The sequence below is a fragment of the Drosophila yakuba genome, chromosome 3L, assembly GCF_016746365.2.
Source record: "Drosophila yakuba strain Tai18E2 chromosome 3L, Prin_Dyak_Tai18E2_2.1, whole genome shotgun sequence".
Lineage (NCBI taxonomy): Eukaryota > Metazoa > Arthropoda > Insecta > Diptera > Drosophilidae > Drosophila > Drosophila yakuba.
The window spans coordinates 9,657,121-9,682,511 of record NC_052529.2 but is presented as its reverse complement, the minus strand read 5'-3'; the positions used below and the strand labels follow the sequence as shown (position 1 = coordinate 9,682,511).

At 42.1% G+C, this 25,391-nt stretch overlaps 1 protein-coding gene across 1 annotated transcript; it reads left to right on the top strand.

The window, feature by feature from the left end:
• The first annotated feature begins 822 nt into the window (after nucleotides 1-822).
• Nucleotides 823-24,027, top strand: LOC6533516 (G-protein coupled receptor dmsr-1). The gene is made up of 4 exons (XM_002094191.4): nucleotides 823-1,620; nucleotides 17,078-17,315; nucleotides 20,889-21,985; nucleotides 22,097-24,027. The coding sequence occupies exons 2-4, from the start codon at nucleotides 17,248-17,250 to the stop codon at nucleotides 22,360-22,362; spliced, it is 1,431 nt and encodes a 476-aa protein (XP_002094227.3). The 5' UTR covers nucleotides 823-1,620; nucleotides 17,078-17,247; the 3' UTR covers nucleotides 22,363-24,027.
• Nucleotides 24,028-25,391: the final 1,364 nt, after the last annotated feature.

Sequence of the window (25,391 nt, the reverse complement as noted above, 5' to 3'; positions counted from 1 at the left end):
CACAGACGGTTGAGAAGCGTCTGAGCCGCCACTAAAATCTACGGGTGTTTGCCTGACAAATGGCCAGCTATTTGGGACTAGGTAAAATAATAGAAACGAGCCCACAGATTGGCAGCAGTTCTGAGGTTTAGTTCAACCAGAGAGAATGCCATTTGTGACGCTCTTAATTTGAGCAACACTAATTCAAGGATTTAGTACACTTGAAACATAAATATATATACCTAATAAGTTTGATATGATTGTTCAGCCTTGACAATATTTTCAAAGCAGCCATAAATTAAAGTTTTTCCAACCACTGAACCACTCGCACCTTTAACTGAAACGATGATTTATGACTGACTGGTACTTGGTAGTGTTACGCATACGCCACGTGGGCCAAAGTGCATAAATTAGTGAAAGCCATTACCATTACTACCGGTGCTCCTGGGACGCGTATCCTTCGCGGCAACAAAAACGCCATCTGTTGTTAGATTTTGGCCTGACCTTAACCTCGTCTCAAGAAAAACGCAAAAGAAAAAGTGAAAGGAAAAGGAGAACTCCGAAGCGAAAGCCAAAACGAAACGCCATCAAAACATAAACAAAATGGAGCACAGCAGCTGATGGTCTGCACGGAACAGCTGTTTCCGGTGGCCGCATGCGCAGCACAAATTCACTTAAGAGAGCCCTAACTTCCGGCTTAAGAGCGCCGCTTTGCAGACTTTGACTTTGTCGACTGTCTTTGCCTGTGGAACGCAAGGATGCAGTCTACAGGAAGCAGTTGGCAACGCAGCAGTAACTGGCAGTTAGGCGAGCCGAGACTGCGGATTCTGGCGCCGCCACTCGCGCACAGTCTTCATTGCCTCTCGGTGGCGTTCGCATCGTCGCCGCTTCGGTCCCTCCAAATAAATAAACACTATCTATCCAGCCGAACCGAACCATCCTGAACTGAACCGAACCTAACTGAATCGCATTGAACGCAACGGCACCGTTCGCTGCGGATTTGTTGACTTGCCATGCACTCGTGTCAGTTGCGTTCTGCGTTCCGTGCGCTGCGGCTGCGTTACTAGCTGAATTCCAGTGATTTATCTTATTTACAGCAGTGAAAAGTACTTTAAACAAGTTTAAGACTTATAAATTGCCAACAAATAAAAAAAATCGTAATTAACATTTAATAAAAAAAACTGGAACATTCATAGAAATAAAACATAAAACATAATGAACCTATTGTTTTCCCTTTTTTTTCAAAGAGTTTTAAGTGAATGTAAAAATAAACTCAAAATATAACTTGCCAATCTATTTGGTTTTTTGAAAGATTTCTTTAAAGTGACGAGTTCACCCAAAACTAAAATAATAATAAACATTTTATAAATACCATTCTCTGTCTTAATCGATGGAATATTTATGTTTTAAATCGGTGAAAAAAATGTTTCATTATCTACAGTAATCAGTGAAATAAACTACATGAAAACACATAAATTACAAATAATCTATAAAAATGTAAATGAAACAGAAAAGCTGAACACCAACGCTCACAAGATTTAAATGATAATACTGCATTAGGCAAATCAAATATTTGCAGAACAGCTGTTGAATAATTAGCATAATTCGGCATTGGAACAGCATTTTGGACTCTAGTTTGCAGTAAGTGTCAACCCATTGAATTATTTGTGTGACTATAAATTACTAACCTATGTGCGCAGTGCTATAAATTTCACAATCTACTGGAATGGGAACATAAGTGCTGTATTTGTAAATAATTAAATAGGAAATTGGGGTTCCGACAAATAAAACTCGATCAAGTGGCTCTTATAAATTGTGAGAAACTTAAAGTTACTCGAGGGAGACCTTTACAGGACTTAATAGTCCTTCGACATGAGAGTAATTGAACGCTTATCAAACACTTGCAGTAATGTTAAGTCGCATTTTCTGCAGATTTCCAAGGAATTTATCCGGCTTAATGCCAGTCTAGTCAATTGGGCAACGAGACTGATTCCGTTTTTGTCATTTTCCAGCGGAGAAATTAATGGAGTGTTGAGGCATTTCTGCTTAACACTTGCTGCTCAAGCAAAAGTTTAGGATGTTCACAAAAGAAGGATTCCAAGGGGTCAGGTCCTCAGCTGCTACGCAGTCCTCGTAAGAACCCTTCAAGGACTTCCGTTGGCCATCCCTTTGGCAGTCCATTGTTCCCGCCAGCAAATTCTAGTGAATTCCCTATCAACGAAAGATAAAAAAATCCAACAGAATAGTGACTTTGTTCTGGTCCTGAAACAATGCAAACAATCACAAAATGGCACTAGGCAAATACAAGAACTGACCGCTTGCACGTGACATCGGAAAACATAAAAGAAAATTTGAAAGCGGGGAAAAAAGTGGCAGAAAATGCTAAACAAAGACTTCGGCAAATAAACTGGCAAAACAAACTAATGTTTTAGCTTAGTTTTAATTGCAAGTGCTTTTGTTAGGGAAACCAAAGATATATGCTCAATTATTCGTTGATTTAAATCAAGCATTACAGATTTCTGGCCACCTGTAATTTAATCCTTTAGTCCGCTAAGCTCTTGTCACCTTGTAATAATTACTCAATTTTCGTGAAACGAATAAATCTACAACAATAATCCTCTGGCGAAGAAATACATTTTTATGCTGGGCAATTTAAAAAATGCACGCTTTTTCGAGTTTGTTATTTTTTTGGTTTAAAAGCTTTCCCACAAAATAAACAAGTTTTCCATAGAAAAGACTGACGTTTCCAAAAATGTTTGCCATGAGTATATGTTTTTTTATGGCAAGCACAGGATTTCCGTCTGTTCTCCGTTAGCCTACCAAAAACTAATCAAAAACGAAAAACAAAGTCATCTGTCAATTTGCTGAAACAACAAATAAATAAAATTTAATTAAAGCCCCTCTATGACGCTCAATATGTTAGACTTTGCGGATGACTTTGACGGAAAATTTCATCAAAGTTTCCGTTACGGTTTCGTATTCGGTTTTACTTTTACTTCCTGCCGCCGTGATAGGATAAGATTTTAATCAAAAATCAGTTAAAACTTTGTCTTGGCTAAAACTTGGAGGAAACTGCCACGTCAAACTTGATATGGCACTTTGTTTCTTTTTCGGCCGTTTTTTCCTCTATAAATTATAAATTATATCCAGTTCACTAGCGCTGTTTCAGCGCAGAGGGAAAATTGTGTGATTTGCATAACGCGGCGTATGCGTAATAATGATTCAAATCAAGTCTGACGATTTGCCTTATTGACTGTATATTACTTTATTTGCGCAGTCAAATTTTGTACAGATTTTCCCCAGCTTTTCCTATTGAATTTCGTTCGTTTACGTGTGTGTAGGTGTGGTTGTTTTCGCCTTTGTTTTATGCACGCACAAATATTTCCTCGTGGCTCTCATTTTTTGCGTGTTTGAGTTCGTAATTTGAGTTGATTTGTGATAAGGGGGCTGCTGATTTCGATTGTTTTCCCATGCCCCAATCTATGCCCCAATTTTTCTCCTCTTTTCGTAAAGTTGACCTGCCTTGACATCATTGTGGGTGCGTTTGTGTGTGTGTGTTTGTTGGTGAGCGCCTAGTTGTAGGCAATGCTTATTTTTTATGCTCGTTCGTCGTGATTGGAAGGGTGGTATTCCCGTTATGGGTGGTAGTGGGTGGCTATGGGCGGTTATGGGCTGTGCCTGGCATCAGATTTGTATGAAAATGATATGCCAAAAATACCAAACAAATCCCCTCACGTAATGCCAATTACATTAAAATTACTTTCAGTCCTGCCAACGGGCGAGAGCGTTTAAGATGGCTAAAGCAATTGAAACATTAAATTCGCTGCATGTTCCTATTACATTTTTGGTAGCAAAATAAATATTCATAAATTGCCCTCGTGGCACATTTTTATTTAATATTGGCCATGTTTAAAGCTTATCATTGCCAAAACAGAAGATATGTTACTTCTATGTTTGCTTACATTGGTTGATACGAATTCTATTTATACAAAAAGTGATAAAACCAAACTATATTCCATTTAAAAAAACTGGTTTACTAATATGCCGCTTAAGTAGTAATTGCAAATAATATACAAAATAGAATGCATTTGAACAACTTTTTTGTTCTGTATTGCGCTGTAGACTGACTTTACAATTGAAATACAAAAAAAGTTAACATTGCATTTCATAATTTTTGATAAGCTTCCAGCCCACAAAAAAAAAGTACCATAGCAACTGAAAAGCGATTCAGAAAACTTGCACTGCACGGGGCTTCTTTTCCACCCACGCAATTGCCTCGAGCCACGTTCGTTCCATATCCAAAAAACACAGTCATAGAAAAGTTGACTCCTGTTTCGGACTTTTCAACCGACAATTTATTAACAACATCAACAAAAAAAGTGTGAAAACTTTTGCCCAGACAACGAGAATTGTGACAAAAATGTTGCTGGCGAACACTTGAGGCGCTTTACAACATCACCAACTCAAGTGAACACAAACAGAGAGCGGAATATTCGCGATTTAAGTTGGCATCATAAATTCAAAAAAAGCCAACAAAAATAACCAGAGGACGACTCCTGCATAATTTATGAGCGCTCGAGTGAAGCAAAGCTGCAAAGCAGCGCGGCAAACTGCAAACAAATTTTTCGTGAAAAATACAAAAAAAACGCCTACAAAGATGCGAAAACTGTGATTATGACGTGCAACATTTGGCAAAAGCTCCGCCCTTAATTGCTAAATGTTGTATAATGCTTGCGACGTGGCAGGACTAAATCAGCGATGCAAGTTAGGCTTCTTTTTGGGTTAGAAACGGATTACTTGGTGTGCTCAATGTTTTACAAGAAATATAATCAAAATCCTAGGGAATAAGGCAACAACCAGCTCAACATGGCTGGCAGCAGGGCTCAGAACAGAAGGGGCAGCCCGTAAAAAGGACACCTTAATGAAGCTGCGTCATGGGGATCCGCAACACTTGGCAACAGCAAACGGCCATTAAAAAGTCCAATGTCCAATGAATTTAACAGTATGCCAAAATCATTTCGACCTGGCCTCATCACACTTTCATGAGAGTCCGGCCAGAAGGTGCTGGCGAGGAGCTCTAAGTGCTGCCATTAGTTGCCGTTGCTGCTGATTATAGGATATGCCCGTCGTCCAGGACGCCATCAAGTGTCCCCGTAATAGTTGCCTTTATGACAGGACGTTCCGCTGCCTGGCAGTCGGCCAAACGGCAAACGCCAAAGGGTTTCCTCTGGCCGATTTTCACGATTTCAACGATTTCCACGAATCCACAGCTGGCGGCTCGAAATAACAGCTTTCGGATGGCAATAGCATAAATGTCACCACCGCCGCAGTGATCCGAGCAGGCCAACACGTAAGGCAGCGGGGTTACGGAACCCATTTAAATTACATTTCAATGGAGGCGAACTCTGCCGCCTTCTAACTACTTTCTTGCCAGGCACGTAATAGACAGCATTCTGGAACTGCAAACGCCTCCGTCATTTATTTATTGCCAAGCAATTGCAGCAATCAAGGCGAAAGCAATGCGACTATGCTATGCAGAGAACGAAAAATCAGTAGTTATAAATTCCTAGCTGCCACAATGGTTTAACTCGAAGTTCCAATAAAGAACTGAAAACCAATATATACGTTAGAAAGAACACTCCTTGTGGGATAAGGTAACTATCATTAAAAATATATCTTAAGCATATTATCCGTATTAATTCGTTCTTAAATGTCTGATATGCTCCTCCGTGGTTTTCCCAGTATCTGGAACAAAGTTTTCCGGACAAAAGCACTGGCTTCAACAGACTGTGTGCGTGTGCCATTTGGCTTCGTGTCAGCCAAGTCAAGCAAACAAATCATGGTTACAGGCCGAACTGGGAGCCCTGTTGTAAAGGCGGTTTCACAATAGCGCGAAAACGCATCGCCAACTGCCAGACACTTTGGCATAATTGGGTCATAAACTAGTCCAAGGATCCGGATCCAAGCCATCGATGACGGCTGATGACCTTTTCGAGTGCGTGCTTCATTCCGATAAAGTGCAATCGCTTCAGTTGGCGGCGCATAATTAAGGGAATTGTGCACGATATTCGCATGTCAAAGGAAAGGATTCCGAGCACTCTTATCACAGAGGCAAAATTGGTAAATGGGCGATTGAACAGAGTCCTAGTTTGGTTCTCTAAACGAATTAGGATTGTACAGATTACTGCAACAAGATTAGTGCATCGTAAGAAACCAACAAGTTATTTATAATATAATTAAAGCACTTCTTAACAAACGGAAAGTCAAGTAAATTTTACAAATTATTCAAAAGCACCTAAAGCTTGTTCATAAGCTGCAGGCTAATCAAAATTACTTTACTATTTTGTATACTCTTGGCTTTATTTTCTTTCTAATCAAGAATTGCCTTAACCTTGTGCCCATTACACAGTCTCAATTACAATAATCTGCTTTGATGATTGTTTTACCGATTCTACCAACAAACTTTAACTTGGCCCAAAGTTAATTGGCGCTCCACTCCTTCGAACTAATTTCACTGGGCTATCGTTTGCTATAATAAGCAAACGAATGAATCAATTTATGCGAGCTCTCACTTTTATGTAGCTACATTTGGGTTTCGTAAATATTTACTTGTTTTTTTGCCAAGAGTTATGAAAGTTTGTCACGTTTATCGGCAGTAGTAAAATTGTGATTAGTGTAAATGCAGAGTAATGCCGTATTTACTTTGTGGATTGAATGATAGAACATGCACGTACAATGTGTATATAGGGTGCCAATAAATAGGAAACCCCAATAAAGTACACAATTTAGGGCCCCCAGCAGAATGGCAATTTCTTAGATAAATTTCTCCAACTACATGGGAATTTGCAAGCAAATTTCTATGGCACTGTCAACAAATCTCCTAAGTGCGAAAACATGTTTGTCTTTAAGCCTTTCGAACCTGCAGTCCTTGGCAATTTGTACAAGTTAATGGACACCCTGTGCCACTCACATCACTCACATAATTCAATTAGCCCTCCTCGTCCTTAATGAGCACTACAAAAGGCGAGCAAAGGGCAAGGAATCCTGCCCAGCGTGGGGGCTAACGGCACGCCCACTTCGAGTTCATTGTAATGTTCTGTGGTAAAATGCGTAAAATAATTAAAACAACATAAATAATGTTATTATCAACAAACGCAGCTGAGCAAGATGTTGGTGGGGGGAAAGTTTCGTGAAGAGCGGTGGATTCGACCATCCATTGTCCTTGCTTTCCAGCTAAGTAGATTTCAAATTATTCCATTAGTGTTGATGACATTTGGCGCAAGTCCTGCGAGTCCTGCGAGTCCAGCGCGTCCTGCTGATGATATGTGAGGAGAAGTGCTAATGCCTTCGTCCGTCTGCCTGGCGAAATTAGATGGGCAACTTAATTAGGCAAAAGTTCGCAGTCCGATGTCCGGAGTCCGGAGTCCGAAGTCCGAACTCCTGTTTCCAAGTATCACCACTCGAATCCTTGGATACCCGGGAAATGCCATTCAATTTGTCACCCACTTTATCGCCCGGCGACGACATTCGATCCGATTTACAGCTGAGTCAGACAAATAATCGCCCGAAACTAGATTTCATCGAGGGCTTAACTAAAAATTAAATGCAAATTGCATGCACGAACGCACCAGACTATGTGATTTATTCGTCTCTATATAAAGGCAAACGAAAACAGCTCTGCAAATGGATACCCATCAATCAGAAACAAGGACTTAGGTGCTATACGATGCGATGTTCTGGTCCTGGGTCAATTTTCACGTGGAATGGGAGATTAATGACACAGGATTCTGCCACTGACAGTGTCATCATGGCTGGTATTTATGTACTAAGTATAGCCATGTCTTAATAAAGCAGCATTCGTAACCCAAATCTCATGCACATTTCTGGAGCCAGGGTAATTTTGCGCCTGCACTCTCACTCTCACTCTGACTTGGCCTCTTTTTATGGTTACATTTTGTCATAATTTGCTTTTTCGCCTGACAGCACAGATAAAAAGCTTTCGCAGCAATTGATTAAAGCTGCCAGCACAGACAGCCGTAATGTTTTAAAGTGGGGGAATAAATAAAGGACCCCGCCATGGATAATAAATTAACTATGGCCGACACGTAGGCACATAAACTTCGAACCGCTTTTCACTTTTCCACGCCTCCTCCATCGCAGGGAGGCCCAAATTTTGTCAAGTGGTCAGCAGAATGGACCCAAACCATCCGGGGACTCATGCAAAATGTATATTCTAAAACCTAATGCACTGAGATAAATACTTATTTGACGAAAAACAAATATTTCTGCCCAAAGCCACTGTATCTCTATATATAAAGCATATATATTGAAGAAGGTACTTGAAGTTGAAAAGTACTTGAATGAATACTTATATCGCACGATATTTACTACCATATTTTCGATGAATACTTCATCTGAACTTCATCCTTTCCACCTCCTTTAATCGTTCCAAATATGTTGTTGAGTCAGAAATTTGTATTTTCAACTGTTTTTCTCCGTACTCTGTAGAGAAAAAGTAGGCGCCCACTCACGCACTTGACCTTGCTGGTATTTGTTCAGCAAATGAAGGACGAAGGAGCAGGCGGCTCAGCTATTTACAGCTGACTTGGCAGTATTCTTTATATTCCCGTGCAGCCGCAGGCAGCTGCAGGCTTTTAATTTTTTACAGCTGCTATTTAAAAAAAAAACGAATGAAAATGTGAGCCCCCCAAAAAAAAAGGGCAACCAATCCGAGGTACTCGTCTGGCTGCGCCATTATTCATATTTTGACAGCCATCCTTTGGGTCGCCCACGCGGCGTATGCGTTTTATTTGCTTTCATGATGAACTTTCTGCATATTTTACGTAGGCCAAATATTTTCCCAGGAACTTTTTTTTGACCCCTCCCGCCGCGGAAAATGCCTCCGAAAACGAGCAGCTAATGCGCGTGAAAATGCTTGGCTGCTGGTCGGTGTGTTGTTAACTTGATCTTTTTGTTTGGTGTGAAGAGTAAAACGTGGATTGTGGGCTTGTTGATTTAGGCCAGAAGGGGTTAAGCAAATAACACAAGTTGGAGACGGAGAATTGGCGATTCAGTTATATTTCCCGCGATACGGATAGCTGGGAAATGAAGGTCGGACCACAATTTCCTGGATTAAATGAGATATTTGATAAACGGCTTAACGGATTATTTAAACTCACCTGTAGCACTTTATCATGAGTCATTCAATCTTTTCAAACTTAAATGGGCCGAGTGCCTATGCTAAAACTTTATCAAACAGCTCAAAGTTTCCCTGCTCCATTAAGCCTGTCAAGATTGAGCTGAGGTTAATATAAATCCTACTTCGTCTCCAAAACATATTCATATTTAACTTTATAGACTTGCCTGTTCAAGCGTCAGTGCCATAAAATCCTTGAGTGATTCGAATTGAAACGTACAAAACTCATTGAAAACAAAACTCCTGTCTCCATTTGTATTTTGACCCCTGGCCTGAACTCTCTGTCTACGCTGTCACCCACTCAAATGTCAAGCAATCCCCAGGCACATGACACAACGGTTGCCCCAAAAAGCGGTTCCATTTTAAAGTTTAGCAAAAAAAGTGTAGTTGAGACAAACAACCTCAAACATCTGCGTGGGTGGAAGCATTTGCATACCGAAAATAAGGACATGTGTTTGTGCCTGGAATTGATAAGGCCTGCGGCGCAGAAGACCCACAACTTCTGTCATGTCCTGCGAAAGGACTTGGTGTTGCATAATTTAGGGTACCATCATCGCCAGGAACAATGGGGCGAACTGAACTAACATTGATTTAAGCGGAACAGCCATAAATTTGAATGTAAATAAATAAAATGGTGTCGGGCCCATAAATAAATATGATAAACACCTCGGAACTCAGGACTCAGGTGTGTTCAAGTCAGCTGAGTGCATTTGTAGGCCAAAATGCTTATTAAATGAGTCGTTTAGGGTTAATTTTCCATAATTTATGTGCGAAGGGTTCAGAACTGTGGAAAAAAATAGATTTGGGTAGCGCAGAAGCTTATAAGCATTTGCTGATAAGCCGTTCTAATTTACATAATTTTTGTGGTATTTTTAAATGCGATTACAACCATTTCAAATCCACTTAAGTTCGGCCTTCAAATCGAATTGTCCTCTCACTTGGAGGTCCTTTTATTGCCTGGCCACAGGGGCAGCCTTTTCACCCATTTACTGTATCCAGTTCTGCCTATGAGTTATGATTATAGATATGCCGAGTCCTTCGAGTAATGCTACTTTAAGCGTGGCCTTCATCTTGTATCGTCCTCGGACTTGGCCCTAATTTTATTTGCTTTGGTCATGGCAATTACATTGCAGGACATATTCCATTTCGTGCTGTCTATTTTTGTGTTGGCAAAATTAAATTAACACAGCATCAACTGAGACCGAGCAAATCGAGGCAGAGCGTGCTGTAGTTCGTGGAAAACACACATGAAAATGAGATGCCATTAAGAGGGCGGCGAGTGAAAAGGGGGCGGGGCGGGGCGGGGCGTGGGCTTGGGCTTGGGCCCAGCAGGCAGTGAAATATCAATGGCAGAACAGCGGGAGAAACTGGTAGAAGCCCCCGTTTTCCATGCCTGCTACTTATGTGTGCAGCCCACACGCACACCAGCACCCCAGGGGTACACAGACAAAGAGCACAGACACACACACAGATACACGGCAGAAAATGTGTACACTTGAAAGAATTGGGAACTGAAAGGAATTCGCATCTACTAGGTGACTAATATCACTTTTAAAGAGAGAGATATGCAACCGTATGTTTGTCTGTTCTTGAAATAACTATGATTTTTTGCATTATTTCAGCCAGTCTTTGTTTCTGTGTAACCATCTACTTATACAACATACCCCATATATATGCGGATTCCTTCGTTCGCTGGGCTGCTCATTCATATCCATTGTGGGGGAGAAAATGCAATCAAATTACTTTGATGTTTCCATTAATGTCGTTTACTTTAACGCTGAGCAACAGCAGCAGTAGTAGCACAACTGAGCTGGAATGATAATGCGGGAATCATCTGTTTTGCAGTTTGTTCCTTCGAATGCCTCATTTGATGTCTCTGTTTGCTCTTGCTGCTATCCCCAGTTGTTGTTGCAAATCAGTGCACAATGTCCTGCCATCCTGGCGTTTTTATTGGGTCCGATGAGCGTCTCAAAGGACCTGAGCCCCAAGGCCCTCGACAACCAATTCATTTGAGTTATTATCTTGGTATCAATGGCCGCATCTCCTCTGAATTCCACCTGCTAGTTGGAGTCTGAGTAGGAGTCCTTAAAGTAGGTTTTAAATGTGTGCTGAGTTGCCTTGAGTTTGGTCGAGAAAAATCCCTACAGCAACACTGCGATAAGTGTCATTTCCGTTCTGGTTTTATGGCATTTCCCGTCGTCATTATCTGCACTTTGCGGCCAGGCAAACCATTTTTATTTTACAATTTCCATTGTTTGCCGGGCAAGAGAAAACGCATTTCCTGTTCCAAAGCATTGTGGCGCAAATGCAAACAATTTCTGGCATAGGAAGTGCAAGACGTTGACTAAAAGTGCCTTTAAATGTAAACGGCTAAGTGATTACTTTACCAACCAAATTTCAAGAAAAGTAGAATAAAGCAAACAGTAGCTGGAATTTTTTTTCAATTATTCTGACGACTGGCCGTTTGCCTGAACAAATTTACACTACTCGAGATCAAATTTTTAATTACTCTTTGCCGTTCGCTATTTACATAATTTCATTTCACGTTCACACCTTCGCCTCAGCCTTGTCTCGCCCTTTCAATGGGCAATGTGGGTGGTGGTTTGTGGGTGGTGGCTGGTGGGTGGCTCCAAGTGCACTGACAGACCGACCTTGTCAAGGCTCCGTTGCGCCCCAATGCCTCGCTTTAATGATAGACGACGACCTCTCTTCACGGTACCCAGTCAAGCAGTGCCATTCAACAAAATGGCTATGCAAACGGGGCGGGCGGGCCGAAGGGGGCGTGGCCAGGACCAAGCAGCCAGCCACTTGACAAGCTGGCCAATTGTTATTGCCCCGACCAAAGGCGGGATATAGAACCACCTGCTTATTAGCGAACAGTGAAGCTCAAACTAATGGTTCACAGCATGACTTTGCATACCGATTTGTAGATTATTTCATCGTTAGTTCAGATTCACCTCATACACAAAATGAGGAAATTTTGATGCTTAGGTAAATTGCATATTACTTGGGCATATTACTTTTTATAACTACACTATTTTGTTGGCCGCAACTGTATGCCACTATCAGCGAACAAAAACCAATGTCAAGGCAGGTATTTTTACCGCGTTGCACACGTGGTTCATGCTTGATTTGTGCTTATTGAAATGGGTGTGTTTACCTTTCTAATAACTTTGTTGGCAGAGCCGTGAAATGGATAGGCAATTACCAAACCCAATGGGCGGCCAAATTGCTGGCAATCAAAGCACCATTCTCTACATCATCTACATCTTTAACCTACTTCAACACCATGAGCTTCGGCTTTCTGCCACTCAATTAAGAGCAGCATTGTTTCAAAGTGAAACAACTTGCGCAGCCACCCGAAACTATTTGCACATGTGCCAAAGTTTTCGGCAACAAATTGCTGGTCTGCCATGCAACACGTTTCCATTTGGCCCAAAACATGCATCCGATTCAGTGTTATCTCTTTGAGGTTCGAGCTTAAAATGTTGGCCAGCAGACTGAAAGCGAAACCGAATTTCTGTCAAACATTTGAGGGGGAGTGCAATATGAACTCATGTGTAATTGCATTGATAAGCTAATGCGGTTGCTTGTTGTTCGTTGGCCGGAGTACAATGAAGTTAATTACACATACCTGACTTAAAATTAAACTTAGTTGCATGCACTGCATGCAGCATAGCTACCCAGTCAGCTTATCATTTAGTATGATTAATACTCATATGCGAGAGCTACATGATCCGCTTACTCGAAATGAAATCTCATTTATAGAACAATTGAATTCGTCTGGGAGTTTCCCTGCTTTGAATGCTCAAAACTCTTTGAGACTAAAATTAGCCTGGGGCTTAGCATTCTCCCATCTCCATAATATATCCTATTTTGCCAAGCCATCATCTTGTTGTTTCTGGCGAATTACTCACTCAGACAAGACTACATGACGTATGCTTGATACACAAATTCCAGTCAACAGACGACGACACAGCAGAAATAAGGCGAACATACTCGTACACTCCCATTTTTGCGCCAGCATTTCCATGGAAATTTTTTCGCAAAGGCGGCGAACAATTTGCCAAACGAACAATGACAACTGGATGACATTTGAATTATGCCTGCGCAGCGTGTGTATCACAAGGTTGCGGTTTCTGCGGCCACCTGTGCGTATGAGTAACGTGCCGAAATGGTGGCGAACGAGCGATTCGCATGTCGTCTAATTACATCGACAAGAACGGATTTTTGTTTAGCGAAACTTTCACGATCTAAAACAAGCCAGAGAGAGAGAGAGAGAAAGACTAGCGAAACAAAACTTTGACAGGATATTTGCAGGGAAGTCAGACATCCTGACACAAATATTTGCAGGCTGTAGCTGTATTTATGCTTGTATGCCCGTGTACAACCGCCATTCTACTCCTTGGGCTAGACACTCTGTGTTCTCAGACTGCTGCCATGACTGGCAACTCGTGTCCATGTGAACCCAAGTGGCGTCGTCATCAAGTCATCGTTGTGACAAACGGCTGCAGCCCTCCAGCGGTTTGGGTGGCAAAGTTCGCCGGGGATTCCCCGTATGCCCCCAAAAACATCCGGCAAAAGTGCAAATGGAAAGAGTCTCACGGAACGCGGGCTGAGTTCTCATAAGGCTTGGCTGTGCAGTGGAAAATAATATATATATAAAATATAAATATAAAATATGTTTCAGATTCACTGACAACTATCATTTGGTAAATGCCTGAAATCAGTTTAAATTTAAGGCCAGGTGTAAAATAGAGCACACTCTTGGCCACCTTTAAGTGGGATTTTAAATGGTTCTTCACATTCGTTTGTGAAAGCTTTACGTGCTGCCATGGTATTCCTATAATTTCCCCATTTTTCGACGTGTGACCTTGGCCATTATCTTTGCTCGACGCACTTGAAGCACACACTGCATACGCTGAAAAGCTGAGAGCACTAATGGCATAGTATAATTCTAATCTTTTTGTTTTCCTCTTGCGATTCTCGAGCTGCCAAGAGTTTTCGCTCATTAAATTCCTGGTCAGCAGCTTTAAGGTTTACTTTGCCAAATTGTTGGTGGCTAAGGGCATTCCTTCCACTTGGCTGGCGAAAGCACTTATCTTAAATTTGATCAACTCGAGCAGCAACTCCAGCTGTCCATCTTCACATGGCGGCCGTGGCGGGGAATGACTTCTGCTTATTTCCGCTCTTGAAATTTCGAACTTCCGATTTTTTTTTTCGGCTAACCATTTAAAAAACAATTTTAAATAATGCCAGTGCAGAAAGTAAAGCAAACAAGCAGCGAATAACAAGTTTGCTTACGTGAAGAAGAAAAATGCAAATACACAGCGAAGAACAAACAGCTGGCCAGGGAAAAGTAAACAGTGTAGCAAAACAATCAATCAATAATCAATAAGGAGCAAATATTAGTTTGAAGAGCGGCAAATGGCAGAACTCAATGCTGGCTTGAATAATCAAGAATAAGATTTCCCCGCAGCTTGAATTTCATTTCGCTACGATTGTTGGCCACTTTCCGGCTCCCCTGCCACCTTCACTATCCATAGATGTGTGTTGTGCTCCCCGGGTATTCCCCATATACATACATATATCTGCTGTCCTGTCTGTGGCTGCGATTTAGATGGCGGCACGAATCCCTACAATATGGGCGTGACATAACTCGTTTATCGGACGAGGACCAAGCACCAAGGTCCTTGGACCACCGACCATCGAGCCAATGTCATGCGGAAATCAGTTTTGATTTCAATTCCTCTTTCGCTTTCACCTTACACCCACTTACACCCACCTTATTTACGCTCTCATTGTTGCTGTCCTGTCCAACGGAGCATGTGTCCAAAATGAAAACGCTATTCAGGCCCGCCATTAGATTGCTTTTCATGGGCGAAATTAAGCTCACACTTGGCAAAAATATTTATTTTCAAACAAGTTATTACTGTAAGTCTACCGTATGAAATGAATTATATGTTTCCGGTTATAACTTAATTGAGGTATACAGCACTTTTTAAAAACCCTGAAGAAGCAAGAACTATGAATGATTGGTCCTAGTAATTATTGCAAAAGTTTAGCATCCAGATTTTCGCTCATTACATTCCCTTGTAATCCGTTAAGCTGTCAGCCTTTGTCCATAGCAGCAGCGTATTATTCTTTCCTATTGTTTGCAAAAATTATAGCATACATCTGCGGGCAACCGGCAGCTGTCATTCATTAATCATTTCATTTGTCACCTCACCAGGACACACAGCACACACAACACACACACACACCGTACACACAACCGCATCAACACACTCGTGATGAACGGAGCAATCATCCGGCCTTATATAGCCACTATATATTCGCAATTATACGAAATTATTTCCGCTGGGCAGCAGCAGTTTGTATCGAATTTCGAATGAACCGAGGGGATTGAGCGGCATATTCTTGCATAACGGCGTTCATCAAGCGGCAATTAATTTATATAATCGAATTACGGCGCGGCACGATTTTAATTAATATTACTTGGCCATTTGTCTTGTGTCATAATAATGGGTACAACAATTACATCAGTCAAACGGAGCAAAGCATCAATCAATTAATTTCACCGCCATTTGATGTGGCCAAAGTATTTCATTTCCCCGCAGCGAGCCTAAATAAATTGCATTTTAGCCACTTGAGAACTTGAGAACTTGATTTGCGAGAATAAATTAGCTCCCGCGGTTCATTTGCAGGCCATGCCAACAACTAAATTGGTAGCAATGGGAAAATGGAAATTTGCAAATCAAATTACTAAGCATCCTGCACATTAGCTGCTCGTTTTCCGTGAATTTCCGCCGCTTTTCTTCTGCCTTGCCACAGTACTTGTGATGTATCTCTGCCCCCTATGCATATTTAAACAGTGTGCTGGCTTTGCGGTTTCTGTGCCTCATGGAACGTGTTAATTGCAGCCCCGCCCTCGATCGCTTTTCCAGCGCTTTCCCAACGCTTTTCCGCTGCCAGCAGCAGCTGCTGTTACTGCTGTTCCTGCTGCAGCTTCCTAACAAATGCAATTAAAATCTTTGCGCAAGGAAATTGTTGCAGCAGGCACGCAGACCTACAACATGCTGCAATAGTTGGGTGGCAGCAACGGGGCGACAGATAACATATTGCCCACGTCCGACGGAATTCGTACGGACAAGGCAAACTTAAAAAAAGAATCCCTCAAAAGGAGAGCAAAGAAAAATGGCATTTATCTCTGGCCACGCTCCAGCCATACAAATCTAATTTAGACCACACGATGGCTCCAGATATTTTATATTCCCCACTCAGTTGCGGTCTCGTCCTGATCTCGTCCAGCCCGCTTGATGAGCCCAGCCGTTGGGCGAATTCAATTATTTATGGGCCGGAATTTGGGTTTTATAGACGTGTAAGGGGCAACATTTGAACTTTGCGACCCAAAAGAGGCTGTGATTTAATTCTTAAATTTCCCTGCTGCATTGCATTCCTTTGTAATGCTATTCATCTACTTGCCACATAAATATCCTTTAAGGGTAGCAAACTAGTCCTTATCTCAACTCCTCCATTTATCCTCGCAGCAAGTGCACTTTTCCCGCTGCTAATTAAGTTGCAAGGCAGCTTTCTCAGCAGGCGTTGCACGGAGTAGATAAAAGGAAAATCCTCCAATTTGCAGACACTATGCTGAGAGAATTTATATATATATATATACACATTTTACTGGCCATTCGCTAATCGGCTTAGGGCAGCCACCATGAGAGCAAAACAACAACAACAGAAGTGTGCTGCATGCAATATTTAATCACATTAGTTGATGGGGTAACGGCCATGTACGCAACAATTTACAACTTGCATTAATTATACGTCCAGTTGAACAATGCAGCCTCTAACTTCCCCCCTCTAAAGTGTCTCTTTCTCTATCCTTATTTGCAGGGGCCACCCGTTGATAATAAATTATTAATGCATCTGCTGCGAAGGCTCTGCACGGCTGTCCTTGGCAGCAAATCCAGTTGCAACATCGGTGAGTGACGGACGGCAATCACAAAGGACTTGCAGCAGTTGCCGTTACTGTTACTGTTGCTGTTGCTGTTGCTGTTGCAACAATGGCCAGTGGCAACAATGAAACTGAGCCGCTCTACTGCGGCAGCGGCATGGATAATTTTCACACAAGGTAAGCGACTTTCACCAATGTCACGATCAAGGCCAAGGGGCTTTCCACCAGACATGGCGACAACAATGCCATAAAACAACAGCCAGGGGGATGGCAACATCATAGCCATTAGCTGCTGGGGGCAAGGGAATCGTTCAGAAATCGATTATCGCCCCATTTTGGGAGAGCTTCAATTTTGATTTGCCATACAATTTTCTCGGGCGATTAAACCAAGAAGCAGAACGAAAACAAAAAAACAGATTTGTCAACAGCAAGGTCAACAATTGATGGCTGAAATCAATTTAATTGACCGTAACCTAGGGGCCATCCAAACGGCCATCTGCTGCACCCATAAAAAAGTGAATCCCGGCAGCGAGTATTTATATATTCGTTGCATGCCGAACGGTCGTAAAACCTCAAGATGATGATTAAAAGCGGCCCTAAAAACTTGATGGCGGTGTAGGAAATTCAATTTCTGTAATTCACGCCGAGTCAACATTCTTCGAATTTCATACATGTAAGCGATAATAAATAGTTAGGGCAATTGTTATGTATTTATATGATTAGGCATCGTTTAAGGTGGTCTTATCTGATTTGCGTATCTTTAAGGGAAATTTAATTTGATTTTATTTCGCCATAGCTTAAATAACACCACTATAAACTGAACTGATTAATGGGCCATAGAAAAATGTCTAGTTTATAATGGCGCTATTTCTCCTTTTAGTCTCATAAATTATGAACATTATCCAATCGGCTGATAAATCATTGATAATCATTTATTTGCCATAATGAAGCTGTGAATAATTCACTCTTCGGTTGCAAAACAGCCACTGAGGGTCACCATCTAAACCAGGGCTTTTAGTTTTAATTAGAGCCAGTCTGGCCAGCAACCGTGTTAATGGCCACAAAGTGGCTGGCCACAGGATCAGAAGCACAGAATGCGATGCCGCATTCGCTTTAATTAAAGGTGGAAGCTGGACTTTGAAAGACGACTGTATGGCAATTAGATGTGTAGCCAGAACACTTGGCCATTTACTTTTGTGTTTAAGACGTGCCAAATTGCCAGCGGAGGCGACACTTGACGCTGTCACGACCCAGACAGACACAAACCGCCCCCAAAAGCACCCACTCAGCCGTCTCCAGGCGCCACTCAAGCGGCAAAGGAGCACCAGAACTCAGAGTGCCAGAACGCCAGAACGCCAGAATGCCAAAACACCCGAAAAAAGCATAGAATTCAAACGCCAATGTGTCACACAGTGACACATCGAAGAAGAACCCTTTCCCTGGCGGCAACGTGACGTATACGCAATATTAATGGCAAAGCGAAAAAGAACCCAAAAGCTAAGGAAAAACCGCAGCATAACACGCACAAAACAAGCAATTAACATAAATAATAAAGAACGCACAAAGGAGACTCTCCGCAGCCAAAGAGAAAAGCTAACCAAAAGAATAAAAAATGCCCTAAAAACCGAAGACCCAAGAAATGTGTAAAATTGCTTTTGGAAAATATTTAATTTTCCAAATGCATGTTCGCATTTCGCGGCCGTGTACTCCCCAAACAAATAAAACAACTAGGCACACATCGTCTGGCATTTCACGTTAAAGGCTTCTCATGCTGATGGACAGGATACAGAAAATATCAACGAAGTGAGAGGTGTGTCTACGTGTCCCGAAAACAGCGAAATTGAAACGCTTTCCGAATGCCGGCGACACTTTTTGGCGGCACAACCCTCGTCTTGTCGCCCAACTCCTAAGGAATTTACAACTCCATTCATCAAACTCAGAAAAACTTTGCTGCTGTACGGTTCTTGGGTTCGTCGTCGCTGGATTGCACCTTGGTGAAAATCCAGACTCCCAGCCATTCCTGAGTCTAATTTATGGCCTTTGATAATCCATGTTGATGAATGGCGGCAACGACAACAACGTCGACGACATGAATGAAGTCCTGGAATTGTTTTGGGCCAGGTTGGCATCCAGGTGGAGGGTACTGGCTCGAATTTATTGGCCCAGAAATCAGGCATAGTTAGCTGACGAAATGAAACCCAAAAACCGAGAAAAAACTAGGCAAAGCAAACAGTAGTACACTGGAAAATGCAAATCATTAGCAGAACTATATTAAATTACCTAAAATCGCTTAGGATTTTGAGCTTTAACATTCAAAATATTTTTTAAATAAATATTAAAGTGTGAAATGATTGCTCTTTGTCAGTTCATTTAGACACGTTATTTAATACCACATCGATGCACGCATTTCCTTCTGTGTAATCTAGAGGATCCTGTTTTTTTTTCAATAAAATCCCTTCCAAAGGTATCAGCACAAAATCGAGAGTTTTATGCCAAGTTGGACATAGTTTTTCTTCTCTAGCTATCAAAAATAACAGAGACATTTTCCTCCCCTACAACTGATTGCATGGCCCGTGCAGAAAGTTTTTTCAGTTGGCTTGGAAAAATTTGGTTCGCAAACAAATTAATATGAACTGGCAAGCATTTTCCGGGCAAAAAGCTCTCTCTCTCTCTACGTAGATTGGAATGGAAATTCAGCCGGGATTGCATAAGACTACCTGCAGTGAGTTCAGTGAGGGGGGGTAACAGGACTAAAAAGTTGCCCACAAATTTGGCTTAGATTCTCCAATAAAACTGTCGTTCGGACAGGAATCCCCTTTTTGTTTCGAGTGAATGGGGAATTTCCACGAAAGCAATAAACAATTTAACTAAAGTCCTGACACCGACAGGACCAGCAGGACGCACACGTGTCACTCCATTTGGAGAGCTCAGAGTATATTAGACATTTTTTTGCTAGCAGTCAGCCGCAGGAGTTGCATCCTGCAGGCGTTAAAGTGTCGTGTTTGTGGGTCTCGCCTCGCATTTCCCTATATAAATTTTATGCTAAGTCCAATTTGTTGCCTGCAACTTGCACAAAGGCAAAAAATAAACAGGGCAAAATGCTGAAATGCCGAAAGCCAAAGCCAAACGCAACCGAAACCGTTGAGGGCTGCCTCGCTTTTTTCCTGTGCCAAATTCCCCAAAAACTTTGGCCAGAAATTTGAGTCCTGCTCCTGGGCTTTTCCTTTTCCACCTCTTCTTTTTTTGGCCTCAAAGCGCTCGACGAAAACTAAACAAAAGCTGGTAAAATGTTTATCCCAGATGGGGGCGGCGTGGGCGTGGCTGGCTTAAGCCCTAGGCACCAGAGGGTTTATTGCCACACTGCTGCAAACGCTGCTGTTTGGCAAGTCAACGGAAATGGCTTTTGGATGGTTTTATTGCCTACTTTGCTGGCAGAAAGCGGACTAGACATGGAAGTAACAAATTGGTTAAGGCTAACTAGAGCATAATAACAGAAACATAATTTGGGAAATGCCTGCCACTCAGCCACAACATTTCGATTTGTGTCTTTATTACACTTCTGTGCTTGGTTTGTAGGGAAATTGTCTAAAAATAAAACTTATTAAAGTGAAAGACGGTTTTACATACAATTTAAATAGTTTAATGGGCTTCAGGCAGTTTAGCATATGATTTTACTTTAACACACAGTTGAAATATTGTCTTTAGGATGAAACTCATAGTTAATTTAATATTTTTTCCCTTCTGTTTCAGCTACAAAAACATGCATGGCTATGTTTCGCTGGTGGTCTGCATCCTGGGCACCATCGCGAATACCTTGAATATCATTGTGCTAACTCGACGCGAGATGCGCTCCCCCACGAATGCCATACTCACGGGTCTGGCCGTGGCCGATCTGGCAGTTATGCTGGAATATATACCCTATACCATACACGACTATATACTAACCGACAGTTTGCCGCGGGAGGAGAAGCTCAGCTACAGCTGGGCCTGCTTCATCAAGTTCCACTCGATTTTTGCCCAGGTGCTGCACACCATCTCCATTTGGCTGACGGTAACGCTGGCTGTTTGGCGCTATATTGCGGTGGGTTATCCGCAGAAGAATCGCGTGTGGTGCGGAATGAGAACCACCATCATAACGATAACCACCGCCTATGTGGTGTGTGTTTTGGTGGTGTCGCCGTCGCTATATTTGATCACCGCTATTACCGAGTATGTGGATCAGTTGGATATGAATGGCAAAGTGATAAACTCCATTCCCATGACCCAGTATGTCATTGATTACCGTAATGAGTTGCTGAGTGCCAGGGCGGCTGCTCTGAATGCCACGCCCACTAGTGCACCACTCAACGAAACGGTGTGGTTGAATGTGAGTTCCTTGGCGACAACCACCTCTGCACCACCCACTCCATCGCCAGTGGTGCGAAATGTTACGGTCTATCGGTTGTACCACAGCGATTTGGCCTTGCACAATGCCTCGCTGCAAAATGCCACATTTCTCATATACAGTGTTGTGATCAAACTGATACCCTGTATAGCACTCACCATTCTGTCGGTTCGATTGATCCTGGCCCTATTGGAGGCCAAGCGGCGGCGAAAGAAGCTCACCAGCAAACCCGCCACTCCGGCTGCCAGTAATGGAACCAAATCGGCGGCCAATGGAAAAGCCGCGGATAGACCACGGAAAAATAGCAAAACTTTGGAAAAGGAAAAGCAGACGGATCGCACCACAAGGATGCTGCTGGCGGTGCTACTCCTCTTCCTCATCACGGAATTTCCGCAGGGGATTATGGGTCTGCTGAATGCCGTACTCGGAGATGTCTTCTATCTGCAGTGCTACCTAAGACTGAGTAAGTAATCACGTTTACAATCGATTGGGCCAAATAAAGCCATATTCAACTCACCCCTGCCTTTTGATTTAAGTGTAATAACCCAATGTCTTGTCGTCTTGCCCGCACCAGGTGACCTGATGGACATTTTGGCCCTGATCAACTCCAGCATCAATTTCATTCTGTACTGCTCCATGAGCAAGCAATTCCGCACCACATTCACGCTGCTCTTTCGTCCGAAATTCCTGGACAAGTGGCTGCCGGTGGCGCAGGACGAGATGGCAGCTGCTCGGGCAGAGCGCTCTGCGGTGGCACCTGTCCTCGAGAAGGGACGACAGCAGCAGCAGGTGGTGATGGCCAGCACGACCACCAACATCACACAGGTGACAAATCTGTAGCACAGGAGGAGTCGTGGTCGCCGAACCTTGCTCAGTCGCCTGCTGAGTGTCCTGAAACGCGGCAGAAGGCGCTCCTCCGGCGGAGGAGGTGCGCCAGGTGGCGGTGGTCCTTTGGCCGGGAACGATGCGGTGGAACCAGCATTCCAGGCCATCGTCGTGGTGGTGGACAAAGGGAGCGGGGCCACGGAGCACCAGCTGTGCACCGCTGAACAAGCTCGAATTGTGACGTAGTAACCCTGATAGTATACTATATATTATATGCCTAGTTATCCTTGTAAAATAAACTAGTTGTGTAAGAAGCCGGATAACCACGAGTTATGTGCATACTTTGGTGAGAAATCGTAAAACCCGTACAGTAATAATAATAAAACGCTGGTTCATCACTCATACACACCATTTGACTTCACTCTATTCAGCATTCACTGTCAAGTAGAAGCTGTAAAAATGCTGTGCATAAGCCAGCTCGGATAAACTACAGCTGGGGTCGAAACAATAGTATCATTGGGTTGGTTTCAAAAAACTTAAACTTAGATTAAAGTCAGAAGTATATATAGTTTTGTATAATGTTTATTAATATCTATCTTGATCGAGAAACTTTCGCATACTGGCAAGTTAGCAAGTGGTTTATTTTCTCCACTTGACCCAATTGTACGCAGCTGTACAGCTTTTCGGCATGAATCACATCAAATATAGTAAACTTTTGCATCTTTTCCACTTTGATGCCATGCGTTTTCATGCTGATTTCATTCGCATAAAGTATGCAACTCACGTGCTCACTCAAAACTACGAATTTTCGGCAACGATTTGAGCAGAATATTTGCCAGTTGTTGTGCATAAAATATACACACATTTATGTCCGTATCTCTAGTAATGGCAATTATGTCTTAGAAATTTTGACTTGATATTGATGCAACCATTGGAAAAATAAGAGGCAGTTGCAGTGAGGTGCGTAGGTAATTGAAATACTTTCTGAGTTCTATCATTGGAAATCGGAATTTGGGCTGTGAATGGAATTATAGTTTTCTTGAACGCACTTGGGAATTCACACCCGATTCATGGGTTTACTGAATTTATGGTAAATAATTTAAGGCAGTCACTGCAGCTGACCGAATAATCCAATGAAACAATGCATAAAAATTTGCATTTTTTTCCACTCTTGGGAAAATTGTAATTGCAATCGCTTAAGCCCCTCGACGAATGACAAATGGCCGGCGAACGCATAATTTATGGTGATTGAAGTATTTGCACTTGAGCCCCGACAAATATTTTCAATCTCGTTAATAATGAACACATAAATCAAACTACCAATAAGTACATGTGAATACACCAGATATATGTAACTATGTGTTGCTTAAACAACGATTTAATTAGCTGCTAAACGAAAAGAAACTATATTAAATTTAATAAATTTAATTATAAAGTTGCCACTTTGCTTACTGAAAGTAAGCATAAATAATAGATTAATTGTTGTTTGTTATGCCTATTTAAATTGACGGATAAGTGTGATTTAAGCTACTCAATTAACGCATCGAGAGCCACAAAAAAGTTTATTAGAGTGTAATTAAGTTTTTATATAACTAAAATGGTTTAAATCGAATTGAAAAGCTCACTGATTGGTGTTTAAATTAAGCAAAAGCTAAACATAATAAAATTAAATTGAACACACCAAAGTTGTTTCATTACAAGCCGACACAATTTTTAAATAATTTATGCAAGTTTTTCAATTATTTTTAATACAGGCCAATAAAGTGAGCGAGAAACTCCTCTTTGAAGCATATTTTAGCAAAGTTTAATTTGCATTAGCCAGAAAATACGGCGAACCGCAGGGAAAAGTTCACACAAAATTGTATAGAAGGAAAGGGAATCCAAAACAATAAGCATGAGAAATGGGCCACAAAACTTTATGGCCCAAACGAGCAGGGAAAACGTGGCAGGAGTTCGGCGAAAGATGAGAAATGCTGGCTGCCAACTTTTCCTAGTTCCGAGTAGTTGTGCCAAATAAATAAATAGATTACTTCAGATTGCACTAGCGCTGATAAGCCATGGAAATGGCTGTCTAAAGGACAAGTTAGTTGCGGTCAAGACTCGAGACTTGTAGCATTTTATTTGGCTTAAAGTTAGCGAACCGCGTTCAGCGGAAAATTCCCAGTAACTTTAAAAGTTACTTTTAAAATTAAAAGAGAGAAAGCAAAGTTGAACGGGTTTCCAGGATAATCATCTTTTAACGCCCCTCGTTATCTGTAAGTATCGCAACCCAACCCAACCCAACCAACCTGATTTCCGCCCTTTTGCTTATTGAATTATGAAGCCATTTAAAGGTTGTTCCCTTTTAATCTGCTAATTAACTCAATTGACGCCTACCTGGGCTTACCTTTACCCAATTATAAGCCTACTCCTTGAGGGCCTCCTTTCCTGCCCGCCGATAATTTTACAATTTCGTAATTAATGCCCCATTTTGACAGCTACAATTGGCCATGCTTTTATTACCACCATTGTTTTTTTGCCCGTGCTCAATTAAATATGAATCGCAACTTTGCCCTTGAATACTAGGCCATAAAATGCAGCAACGCGGCACCAGCTTGCGGCACTCATAAACACATTTTATCGAAGGCAGTTAGGCCAAGAACATAGAAATGGCCCAAACTTTGGCCATTATTCGAACGTGCTGCCACTGAAAAAGAAAAGAACGACGTATGCCACGACGTATGATTGCAGGCACAGCGCCATGCAACTTCCACACAGGAAAAAGGCAAAATTTGATGCGCCTTTAAATGGTCTTTCATTCCCTTGATTTGGTTCTGTATTTCAGCAGCACAGACAAATTATATATTAATTTAATAATGCTCCTTGTCATATGTTCACCTGTGGCGTATACGCAGCGTGGGCTGGGAAACTTGGGCCACTGCCGCTTGTGCTTCAAACTTTCCATATGAAAAATTGATTGAAAAACTTTGCACAAGCGAACTGGCCCTCAAAGGGCTGCAGACCCCAAATACTCCACCTGCTTTGCTGCACTTGGGTGTTGAGTG